Here is a 12,967-nt window from a genome sequence, read left to right as displayed (position 1 = left end):
ACAACATCCCCACAGCTTTGAAGATTCTACCAGAGTCCCAGAAGCCCTCGGCCCCTACAGGCTTCCGGTGGGGAACAACTGCCTTGATCACAAATGAAATGACCACGACATAGCCACAAGATGGTGGTGCTCTCGTGTCAGCACCAGCTTCAGTCTGAATCATCCAAAAATATTGCGGGCTAACGAATTCGAGTAAGTTCCGGCTGAACCTCAACGTGACCCGGTAAGGAAGATTCTACCTCCCTCCCCTTTTTGATTGACGGTCCACATTACCAGCCCCTCTGTTAGCACAGGTTTTTGAACTGCCGAAAGGGACTCTGGTGCAACCAACCCGGCATCGCCCAAAATGGCGCCGGTATCAATAGGAACTTACGAACACCGCGTGGTGTTCTTTAGCTAACAAGACTTGATGTTCTGAGATATGTATGTGAACCTTTGTACACTTGACGAAAAAGGGAGGAGGGTTCACTTGGCGAACATTTGAAAGGATCCCGTTAAAATGTTGATTTCAATGTACGATTTATTATGATATTTATTGTAACCGATACATAACGTAGCTTATGACGCACGCCCACGGTATACATCTAGGAAATGTGATTGCAATTAGTCTGACTGTGTTTCAATTTATGAAATAAATACCCTCTGATCCCTCAATTATTAATAGACATTTTTAGTTTCTTGCAAATAACTAAGTAGACGTTTTCAATGTTTTTAAAATACTGCAAAAATAGCCCCCCTACTGTATGTGCTTCAGCCATCGTCGTGTCCGGCCAAATACGATTGCACTCACATATTTACTTACTGAACGATTATGCAAATAAAGGTTTTCCAAACTGTGAACAGGTATCGCATACTTTTGTAAATGTGGGAATTGGCGGGAGGGCTATTCTGTGCGCAACCGTTTTGCTCTCTTTTTAAGGTTATTAGAAAATGGTTGTTTGGCCCCGGATTGATGATCGAATCTAAGGTATGATACGCTGCCTCCAAATATGCGACTAGGCTCAGGAACTAACGCATGAAGAAGGACCTCGACTTCTGAGTACGGGTAAAGTGAAGCGGTGTGATAAAGGTATGATGCTCGAAGGTACTAAGGGACAGGGTTGGCCGAAGAACTGATATGCCTTAGAACATCACAGCGTTGGGAATGATTTAAGGATCCCGATAGCTAGATACATCTACAAACCAGATACCTCGCGCTAGGTGCCTCTGATTTCTCTTTTTAGCGTTTCCCTACACATGATCTATAATGCCACCCTCGGACCCCCCCCCCCCCCATGAACAACCTATCACTGCCCACCCCCCCTTGACTTCGGAAACCAAGACCCTAGGGATTATATCCCGAGGAGATAAAACGAGTATGTGGTAAGTAAAGAACTTTCGTGCCCGTACCTTTGATATGCTTGAATGTTGTTCCCCCTCCCTTTCTTCCTTTTTCTCCCTCTACAGGTTACATTGGAATCACGACTAGGGTATAGTAAAGATTCGGAGCCACGCCATGTCCGATACCCGAAGCGGACCTACGCTGCAAGATGGCACCTAAAGACACCCAACTCAATGCATGTCCTTATGTACCCGGCCTAATGCTCTTCCGTCCCAAACTGCATGCTTTCTACATTCTAACACAGACCCGAAATGTCTCATGTTGGGTAATGCACTGAATAGCCTAAATAGTACACGGCCACTCTCCATGTCACGCGTGTACTATTTAGCCTATTGTTGATCTCTCTCTCTCTCTATCTGTCTCTCTCTATCTTTCTCTCTCTCTCTCTCTCTCTCCCTCTCTCTCTCTCTCTCTCTCTCTCCTCCACACTTTCACTCTTCCTAGCGACTGGCACCTAATTGGCGAACCACTACCCCTGGTGCACCACCTGATTGGCTCCAAATACCACAAGTATTTGCACAAATTTGTCTTAAATAAAAATTACATCGATACCACGTTACTACCTCTACTTTTCTGCTAAATATTGATGAAACCTAGATTGGCCGAAAAGAAAGGGACAGGTAAGACGACTAAGGTTCCCTAATCTGACCCATATTGAGGGAACTACTTGTCAGTGGCATCCATGATAAAAATGTCTCTGGTAAACGCGACCTTCCCCGTCCCGAAATGATCTCAATACCCAAACAGTAAAAGTGATCGAGACATCCCCGTTTTCCCAAAATGCCCCCAGTTTTGTATCAGCTGCCCTGGACGAGAGTTTGAAAAATGTCCCTTGCCCCAGTCCGCTACATTCCTAGTTGTTTTCCATTAGACCTCGCTCACCCCAAGGATGAGTTGAATAGTCATCGCAAGCCCCGAGTTTTTAATAAATTAGCCAGGTTGTAAGAAACTATGTAGAATTTAGAATAATGTTTGCGAAGTTAGAATTAAGTCAAAAATGAAAGAACTTGTTGCAAGTAAACCCTTTTGAAAGTAAACTGTTTAGCCGAAAGATAGGATGCATTGATATAATGAAAAATCATTTAGCCTATGTTCATTCCTCAGAAAGATACCTATCAGACCATGGTGAATAGCACGTTGCACTTTTTCGTAAAATACAAAGCCCTGAAGAACGGCATAAGCTTCGTAGGACTCGTACTAGGAAAGTGGGTCTCTGCCAGAAGAATTGACGTGACTGTGATAAAATGCAATGAATAAGTATCAGACTTCGTTCCACGACAATGAATGTAATACCAACAAAACGCCAAAGAAATAGTAACGAAGGAAAGCTGTAGGGAACCCAGCAAACCTATCATCAATTATTTATACGTTGGCTTCAAAAAAAAAAAAAAAACCTCAATGTAACGGATGCTTACCCAGTTCCTTAGTGTTGGGGAGAGAAATAGATTTATGTGATTACCTTCCTCTGCAGAATCTCTAAAGACTGTCTTTTCAAACTCATTTAAGGGTACCACTGTCGGAGGAGAAAGAGACCGGATGTGGGAGCACGCGGCCTGACTGCAGATCGTGGAACATCAGCGACATTGGCCAAGGCGAGACCGCAGCAGTAAGGAGTCGCAGGACGAGGCACTGTTTCTGACAGAATGAAAGGAAAAGGCTGACCTGAGGCCCCTGCTTTATGATCGCCATGTGCCGAAAAGTCCCCGCTCTCTGAACCTGGTTATGGACCCGCCTGTCTAAAACTTTCCGTCCCCCTGGTCTGTTCCCGATCTGGCCCTGCTCCATCCCCTCCTCCTCCGACCTACCATAAGGAACTACTCACACACCCCCCTCCCTCCACCTGAACTTTCAAAATCCTCTAAATCCTACTGTACCATCCAGAGAAGGGTATTTCCTGCGTCAAAAGGGAGGGAGCTCCGACTAAGTAGACCACGAACTGTGTTAAATCTCAGAACGGTGACCTAAACACCACCCAGGGTCGCCCCAAAGAGAAGCTAAACGAAGTCTGTGGTTCTGCCCGCTACCGAGCACCTTGAAGATGATGGAAGCAACAGGAAATACCCACTACAGAGACCCAAGGACAAACAGACTCCACAACTCAAAGACAATTGCACTCTTCATCACAATCCTTTTCTGTCTCCCTCTAATGACCACACTCTAGATTATGGAAGAAAATGCACCTGCTCCAAAACCGTAACGTATTTCTCCCACGAGGTCTGGCGAAACAAAACAAAGACACCCTCCTGCCCACAGACCTCCAACGACTCAACCCACATGGACATTCCTACTAAAGAACGAATTGTAATGCAGGTGCTCAACAGTGCCAACAGAAGATGACAAAGAATGCTGAGAACTCACTAATAATGGTCCACGACCATAAGACACTGGAAACCCTGATTATTGTTTTTACTATGTCTCATTTCTCTCCCAACCACCATTGAATTGACTATGCTCCAACCGAGTACAAAAAGAACTTACTTACGTGGTAACCTATCAGTTCCTATTCCAAATGACTATAAGCATCTATGATCTGTACCCAACGCTCTCACTACATAATTTTTGTCTGATATTGCATTACTATGACTTTCCTGCAACGAGCTTAACGATGAGCCCACCCACTAAGATGAAAAGATTTTAAAAATGTGATGTTTATGTACAGTTCCTTCACCTGGGTTATCACTTCCTTACTTATGACCACCACAGTAGACATAGATAGGAAATAGACCGGCAAGATGTCTTAGAAATGTTAAAGGGAGGACTGTGGAAAATTAGTACGGTTTGGTGAACATTATCTGCGCCATCTTCCCTTTGCCCTGATGCCACACTCTTTGTCGCACACCCCCTCCACTTTAGCTGCCTTGATCAGAACCACCCTCTGCACACCCCTGACCCCCAGCACGGCTCTTCACCCTCACAAGCACCCCCACGCACTGATCACCCCCCCCCGCTCTCACATGCCTTGCGCGTAAGCGGCAGCCATTTTGAGAACCATGGCCCCTCTGCCCCTAGCTGATAGCCAGCGCGTCTCTCACTCTCTCTTAGCCCCGCAGGCATCCCCCGCATGCTGACAACCCCCTCGCTCTCATATGCCTCGGGTCATAAACCCCTCTTCAGCACAGCTCTGCCTCGGAATCCCATCCTGTTCCCAGTGCGACACCTCCCTTCACCCCTTTCATGGTCCCAATTCCTTTGATACAAACCCCCTTTTCCTGTGTGCCCGTTTGTCTCCCTTGTTCCCAGGCCGCCACCTGGCCCTGCGGATACTGTTTATCACACCCCCGTACAGTAGGAAGCTTCCCCTATCAAAGGACCCTCGAGTCGATCGAACACCCTTCACCCCATGAGATCCGATCAACTCCACACATTCCGTGAATCGGCGGAATGTCCAGCTGCGCGATAATCATCACCTGTTGTGACCGGGGTGGGGATTTCAACTGTAAACGTGTGGGAACGGGCTTGAAGCGGGGATTCCTAGGATGCCTTTCCGAACATCAAAGTATTGACAAATATGTGTTTCATGTAATAAAGCAATAAACCTGTGTATAAGAGGCCAGGCCTCAGAGATGCGGTTAGAGCACCTCGTGACGATACTTGCTGTCCGATTTAATGTGTTCTCCTCCGGAGAGAATAAACCCTTGTTTCCTGCCTTTCAGTCTCCAGCGCCTGCTTCTTCATTGATTCATATTTTGTGGGTAATAGAGGCGACACCGCCGGGCAACACAAAAGGGTCTTTGGTCACCGGTTGTCTAGCCACCCTTTTACAACTATACCCAGCTAGAGACATACACTGACATTGCTTGCACGTGATATCATACTCAGCCAGACACACACTGCCATAGCCCAGCTAGGCACACACACTGCCATACCTTGCACGTCCTCCTGTGGTATTCCTTAGCCCTGAGTCCTAACTACATTCTCGAGGCAAAGTGACAAACTGAGGTACTAGGAGGGCGTATCGCGTAAAGTGAGCACTGGCAGCAGCCGCAGTCTTAGCTGGCTCGTGTCTTAAGTGGTTGAAGAGCTGGAGCAGCGCTATGTTTTATCACCCTATTTGTAAATGGGGGCTTGTTGCAGGAACTTTCAATGCAGTTGCTGCTTTTGGCTACAAATATGCCAACGTTTGTTGACATATCTACGTTAAACAACTAAACACAATACATTGACATATAAAAAGCAACCCAACACCACAATAAAATCAAAAAAATAGAACGCAATTCAAAACTAAAGAAAAAAAAAATAAACCACATTGTATTACTACAGTACAAAAAGACATCAGTACCATAACAACAGATCACATCACCACCACACCAAATGCCACGCGCAAATTCGCACAGAAGTCCTTGTCACCCATTACCTCCTCCAAAATAATATGCTCTTAATACAGTTGTATAGTATGTTAAGAGCAAGCACTGCCTTAATATCGCCAGCTAGACTCTGTGATCTAGCCTTGAAAGTGATATTTGTGGTACCATGTACATGCTGTCCCCATCGTCATCTCCAATGAGTGATCGATGTTGCGGACTTTCAGCTTCTCGTTGGTTGGTTTCTGGTTAAAAAATAGATGCCCTAGGGCACAGCTTGTTGCACGCTGGCAGGTGTGTCACCGTCAGGGAATCCTGGGAATCCTTCTGGACACTGTTGAACAAACCAGGGAGGCCAAGGGCTCCCGCCAGCATCCACGCCAGCCAGCGGTCCTCAGTGCAGACTACACCTCTCTTGTGCACCCAAGGTGTGTCCAGCGCCGGGACCTACCTCTGAGCCGCGTGCTGTCCGCGCTCCCCTGCTAAATGTTTCAAAGTTACGCAGCAAACCCCGCCCCCGCTTTCGCTCCCATTGGCTCCCCTATTTCTCCTCGTTTCCCAGCCGAGAAACAGTGAAGTACCAATCAGCGTCTTGCAGTCGCACGGTGGTGTCTGAGCAGGAAGGAGGTGCGATGAGAGCGGCTGCTGCTGCTGCTGTGCACACCCCTGGCAATGACTGCTTGGAAGACAGAGGGGGCGACCCGCTGAGCACCGGCCGAGGAAACTGCGTCCGCTCCGGCTGCGCCCCGCTCATTGAAACATCTCTGTGGAAACTAACGGATTAGGGTGGCCTGGCTCCTGGCAAAGACATGCGTGTGATAAGGAAAAGGTGGACGATTTGCACAATCAGTATACTTCTCATTTTTTACAAGACAAAAGATATCACAAGGACAGAAGAGGAGCGCCTGGAAACGCAGCTCAACGGGTAAATTGAATTGCAAGGGATGAGGCTTTGGGAAGGAAATGTGTTGCTGCTGAGGCGAGAGCCTTTGTGTGTACAATCTTAAACGTGGTGGTTTCTTTTGTTAGTGGTTAAACTGAGAGAAGTGCACTTTTTCGAGGCAAGGCGAAGCTGAGACGAGGAAGTGCTGGCTGGGCGGCTCAAGTTTTGTCAACAGAAATGTTTGAGACAAAATCGTGTGCCATCAATGCCTTTTTTAAATCCATGACCATTGAATAAAATGCACTGACGGATTTACTGAATAATGTACTTGCACAATATTAATAACTGTTTATAGTGGGAGCGGTGAGACTTTGGTTCTTTCTAAAGGCACTCGGCATAACTTCTACCTCAGTCAAGAGGCAATAAGTAATGTCAGGATAAACCAGCACTTCTGATCTGCGCGCGGTTAAATTATGCAAATGAGAATGTAAAGAGTGCGAAACGTACGTTTTCTTGGCTGGAGGCGTTGATAACCTGGGGATATATAGGAGTCGATGTGATCAATGTGCTTTTAGTTGTACTAAATGTCATCTTTGTTAATTTGTGGTGCCGGCAGAATTGGCGTGATCTGTTTGCCTGGAAAATGTGCCAATTTATAGTCTTCTGTTTCGTGTCATGTCGATTCACATGCAGATGGACTTTGGGGGGCGAGACCCTCTTTGGAAACCTTTATATTCCCCCTGCTTTCATTTTCTCTTTCTTCTCGACCTTTTTCATAAGACAAAGAAAGTTCGCCTGCTCCCAGCACCCCTTTTTTGTCCGAGGGAACTGAGTGAGTTGAAAAGCGACCCACCCCCGCCCGCTCCCTTCTTAAACCACCCCTGCCTGATGCTGTCGTTCTTGACATTTGACATATTTTTGAGGGGTTGACTTTGAAAGGTCGTATTAATCTTCTGTTTGTTAAATATAGACCTTTAAGGACATACCCTGGATGTTAAATATAATACAGCTTGCTCCTAATGGTGAAGTGCCGTGCACATCACAATGGCACCGAGGTAAGACAGGAAAGGGGGCGGGCACGCTTGTCAGTTTCTGCTTCGCCTCTCCAAGAACAAGCGCTCATGTGCAGCGCTGAAGTGCTTTGTTTGCTGCACTGTGTGCTTTAATACAATGTAGCAGCATCATCCACCAACCCCTTGCGCCCTCAAAATGAGAGCACCACCGGAGCCCTCAAAACGGCAGCTCTTGTATCCAGCATCAAGCCGGCTGCACCCGACTCCCACGGAGGGCTTCTCCGGATCTAGGTGATGGTGCTGTGAAGAAGTGTCATCCCCCGGCGCCCCCGCCTGTCTACTGAGCATCCCCCAATAGAGATGGAGACGGGCATGCAGATGGCGCGAGACACAAACGCAGAGGGAGGCGGGCTCGTAGGGGAGACTTAGACAAAAGGAGAGAGACACACCTACCGGCAGAAGGGCAGGCTGCATAGGATTGTATTGTGTGGTACAGCCGGAGGGAGAATGGATGGAGCGCACGGGAGCGGCGCGCTGGAAGGAAAATCTACCACACAAGGAGAGGCAGGCAGCGCACAAAGACGGGGGAGGACTGGGGGCTCGGACGGAGACACGTAGAATATGGGCCATTGCAGGGGGAGAATAGAAACACACGGTTTCGTTTATTCTGGAAGGTGTGAATTACCTGGGCAGTGGCATGGACAGGGTGAGGCACGCAAGCTGACAGGGACATACATATAAAACATGAAGTCAGACAGCTGTGGCCACAGAGACAGCAAGGGTGTAGTGGAGAGGACGGGGGGCAGGAAAGACTAGAGGAAGATGGGCAGACATACAGAGAGACACACACAGAGACAGAGCAGAGGCAGATAGACAAGGGGGGGTGGACAGAGAAGAGAGAATAGGACGAGGAGCTGAGTGAGGCTAAAATGGACAGAGACAGTGAGAGAGGCAATGCTTATGGAGACAGCGAGACAGTTTGAACACATGTATGCCAGTCATATACTGAGAGAGAGAGCCGACACTACTGTATGTGAATGATGTAGGTGTAAAGGGAAAGAACAGAAACGCAACGGGAGGTTGACACGGGTGCAGAGAGAGAGACGCAAGGGGTGAACAACATTGAAAGAAAAGTGACCTTCAATGTAGGCAGGTAGCATGAACAGCTGCGATGAAAGAGCACGGTCGAGTGCTTGGTTTTATGCTCTTCCATCCTCTAGGGTACATACATACATGCATTTAACTCGGAATTTCTCACAGTACACGAGCTGCAGGCACCAAAGCTCGCAAACGGAGAGAACCAATAATGCTCACTGTTTCCGAACTGTGGGGCGTGCTGCTTATCCACCATCATTGCGAAATCTCGAGTTAAAGGTACACATGACAGTGAAAGCGCATAAAACAGGCGCCCAGCTGCGTCCCTCCCTAGCGCGCACCTTCATGACTGGGCCCCAGATGGGATGGCATGTAACAGCTCCCATGCACGTATTTCTCACTTTTTCTGCCGCTGACAGAGTACACATTTTTGCACGCGCTGCATAAAACGATGCACAAGGGACACGTTTAGAAGGGATTTAGTGGAAAACATTGGAACATCTGAAGAGGAACTCTCTTGGTGTAAGCAGCCGCTCAGATGTTCCGTTTCCTGTTTTCTTTAATACCAGTAACTCCTCGGCACTCTGTGTAATTTGCGCAAACAGGAAATTAGACGGCTCGTGAGAAATAACAAAGTCTGGGTCACTTGTCAGCCGGTTTCATGGAGAAGGCGTGAGTGACTGAGAGCCGTCCGCCGGCCCGGCCGCCCACCGCTTCAAAGCTTGTCTGCAGGTGGGGGTGTTTGCTGCAGCTTTGTTGTGAAGCTATGAGTAGGAGTTTGTTAATCACTCACACCTGTTGATTCAGGAAATAGGCAAGGTCACATTTGCATTTTGTAAAGTTCTTTCAGGAACACCCCCTTGCATTACGACGTTGCAGACAGCAGGACATGCAGGCGATGGTAGGGAGGTCACGTGACACTATCGGCAACAAATTAACGGAGGCTGAATCAGGCTGGATTTGGGGATTTATTTTAGAAAACATGTCGACCCCCGCTATGGCCGAAAAATCACACCAGAAAACACTTTTATTCACAGAAGTGTTAACAAATATAAAAATAAACGAAAACCAATTAAAAAGTGCATTCACATTTTAATATTTAATGTAAAAATAACTAAACCCAGTTCAATATTTACTTTACATACTCTAAACCGTACCATACATAGCCTGTTTGTTTTACCCTACACGCAGTCTCCAGGCCGCCACTTTCTGCTCTTACCTATTGACGATGCAGTTTCACAATTAAAGTGCCACTCCAGTAAACCGATACAGAGAGGTGCTTCACTGTTTTAACTTTCAATTGCAAAATTTGGAGGAATCGAAAAACTGATAATAAATTATAGTTCCTTGATTCGTAGAGTTGGTGTTCTGCTTCCCTTGCATTTTAGTTTGAGTGTTCCTAAACTTAGCATACATGTACTTATGTATGTAAGCACAAATCCATATATTTATTCATGCATTTATTTATACAAAGTTTTGTATGGCAAAGACACCTCACCTTACTTCGGGCGGTGCAAGGGAAGAAAGGTCCTTTACTGGCTTTCTTCGCAACCCCCTCTATGCCCCCCCACACCCCGTAAAGCTGGCTACCTGGGGGTCTTGGAAGCAATTTCAGCTTACAGCCATGGGCTAAGGATATTCCCGAGTTTCAGGCCTTGGACATTACAAGATTGTCTGTGCCATATTTAGCCTCTTGAAGGAGCATTGTTATGTCCGCTGAAAGGATGCTGATCACAAGTTCGTTGCATAGTAGGCAACATTTGAAGACAGCTGAAGTTTTGCCACCCGTAAGCTTTATGGATGAGGCATTAGGTTTTAACTTTATTTCTGGATTCTCTTGGAAGCGTATTACGTGCTACCAAAGGCTTGATTGACATGATTGAGTCTCTGTTGGTGCAAGAACATATACACTTCTTGATTTGGACCTTTTTATGTCATTAGATGAGTTTTTTGGACTGACCGATAGTGACAGCATTTTAACAGTAGAGGCATGTCATGTCATAAATAAATTCATATTCGTTTTATCCTGTGATTTGTTCGTTGGAGTAGAATTATTTCAATAACAGAGACCACCGATAATGTATTTATTTCCTTGACTACTGCTTTTGTTTTTGAAAGATTGCAAATACCCCCAAATTGCTGGTCTATTGCATTCTTGTGAGAGATAGACTTGAATCTTTGTTTCAATCAGACAAGTACGCTCTGTTTTGATTTTGTCCAGCAGGTGATTCAGTCATGCACTTCATGATCATCAGCACTACTAAGTCTGTTCTTTAGGGAGACGAGAATTTGGATATTATCAGCATCAATTTAGAACTGTGGATGCTGTATGCCAACAATTTGCACCAGGAGCATCATATAAATAACTAAACATGTAGGGCACTATGACATTGCATTTCTTTTTACAAAAGCCCAAGTTAGAAGATTTTATATGTGCTTTCGAGGTCGGATAATGGAGAAAGGATCCCATGCCATAAAATGCCATCCCTGATACCTTTGAGCATTAGTTAAGCCTGTGTAGCAAAACAGTTTGGTCTATAGTGCAGTAAGTCTGTGAATTGTCCAAGAGGATCAAGAGTGCCTGTCTACTTTCATCAAAGTTGATAAAAAGGTTTTCTCTGATATCTGTCAGTTAATTATGTACTTCGTACAGCTCTGGAACAACATTGGCAATCATTCAGGATAGATTTTGTTTATGTATATATATTAGTGGTCGAATTGGGAAAAAAAGGTAGGAGAACTGTGGGTGGAGAATCAGGGGGCAGGAATAACCGAAGATTGAATAAGTGGGCGGAGTCAGGGGTGTGGCTAGAAATAGCAAAACATACCAATTTTTAGTATGTTTAGCATTTCACTGACCAGTTACAGCTTATAACGTTATTTGATTCAAACAATGGATAAATATGTTTATTTGAGGTTTAATTCAGGAAAAAGCAAACACTCATAGGGAATAGCGTGCAAAATATAAGCAGGAACAACATGTTACCTTAATGCTTTTACTTTCATTGTTCAGAAATCCATGATTATTTTTTGTCTCAAACATTGAGGTCATGAATACACGGCTCCTCCTGTACACATGTGTTAAGCAGGGCTCAGAAGAGAAAGGGACTCTTCAGGAGAATCTAGACTCACGGAAACCCACAAAGGTTCCTTCACATTCATGTCAGCCAAGTAGCAGCTCAATCATAATATAGCAAAAAGAATAAATAGTGGACAGAATGCAGAACAATGTCATACATTCACCCCAGTACAGAGATCTGGGCCTAAATCCATCGTTTCTCTGCTCAACATGCCATTCCAGTCTGACCCCAGCCATACGCAAATCAGTCTTGATCCTATGCCCAATATGAACAGTCCAGTCCGAACTGCCAGGCCAGGTCCTCACTGGACTGGAAACAAGCATCCTGGGACCGATTTCGGGCTTTCAGCCCTCATCAGCCAGGATAGCTTGATTCCAGTGGCATGGAGAGCACGGGACCCACGTTTGGGCATACCCGTCCCACTCTAGGTGACAAAAGCAAATAGAACAACTGATGGACAGAATTCAGAATAATGTCATACATTCACCCCAGTTCAGAGATCTGGGCTTAAATCCATCGTTTTTTGCCCACCATGCCATTCCAGTTTGGACCCAGCCATATGCAAATCAGTCTTGATCCTGCACCCAATGTGAACAGTCCAGCCCGAACTGCCAGGCCATATGTATTCAAGTATCCTTTCATTCGGGAAGTGAACACAAAGCTGTACCCACTGAACTATGCACATAAAATATTGCTCTTTGATATGCATGGTACATGTTCTTTGCAGCAGGCATATTACCCCTCTGCGCAACCTTAGATGAGTAAAAAAGCTACTAGACAAAACATGCTCCCATCTCTCTCCAGCAGGTACATTTCACTGACCAGTTACAGCTTATAACGTTATTTGATTCAAACAATGGATAAATATGTTTATTTGAGGTTTAATTCAGGAAAAAGCAAACACTCATAGGGAATAGCGTGCAAAATATAAGCAGGAACAACATGTTACCTTAATGCTTTTACTTTCATTGTTCAGAAATCCATGATTATTTTTTGTCTCAAACATTGAGGTCATGAATACACGGCTCCTCCTGTACACATGTGTTAAGCAGGGCTCAGAAGAGAAAGGGACTCTTCAGGAGAATCTAGACTCACGGAAACCCACAAAGGTTCCTTCACATTCATGTCAGCCAAGTAGCAGCTCAATCATAATATAGCAAAAAGAATAAATAGTGGACAGAATGCAGAACAATGTCATACATTCACCCCAGTAC

General features: G+C 45.7%; 1 protein-coding gene across 2 annotated transcripts in view; it reads left to right on the top strand.

Annotated features, from left to right (window-relative positions):
• Window positions 1-6,276: 6,276 nt before the first annotated feature.
• The window catches only part of ST8SIA4 (ST8 alpha-N-acetyl-neuraminide alpha-2,8-sialyltransferase 4), a 511,314-nt gene continuing 504,623 nt past the window's right edge, over window positions 6,277-12,967 (top strand). The window contains exon 1 of one of the 2 annotated variants that reach the window (XM_086960965.1): window positions 6,277-6,607. In XM_086960965.1, the coding sequence (XP_086817091.1) occupies window positions 6,492-6,607 (116 nt within the window). In that variant the 5' untranslated portion in view covers window positions 6,277-6,491. The remainder of the gene's footprint in view (window positions 6,608-12,967) is intronic. The other variant, XM_086960966.1, reaches the window with a different exon arrangement.

The sequence above is a fragment of the Lissotriton vulgaris genome, chromosome 3_1, assembly GCF_964263255.1.
Source record: "Lissotriton vulgaris chromosome 3_1, aLisVul1.2, whole genome shotgun sequence".
Classification (NCBI taxonomy): Eukaryota; Metazoa; Chordata; class Amphibia; order Caudata; family Salamandridae; genus Lissotriton; species Lissotriton vulgaris.
Note: the sequence above shows the minus strand (reverse complement) of the source record. Positions and strands in the feature narration are given on the sequence as shown.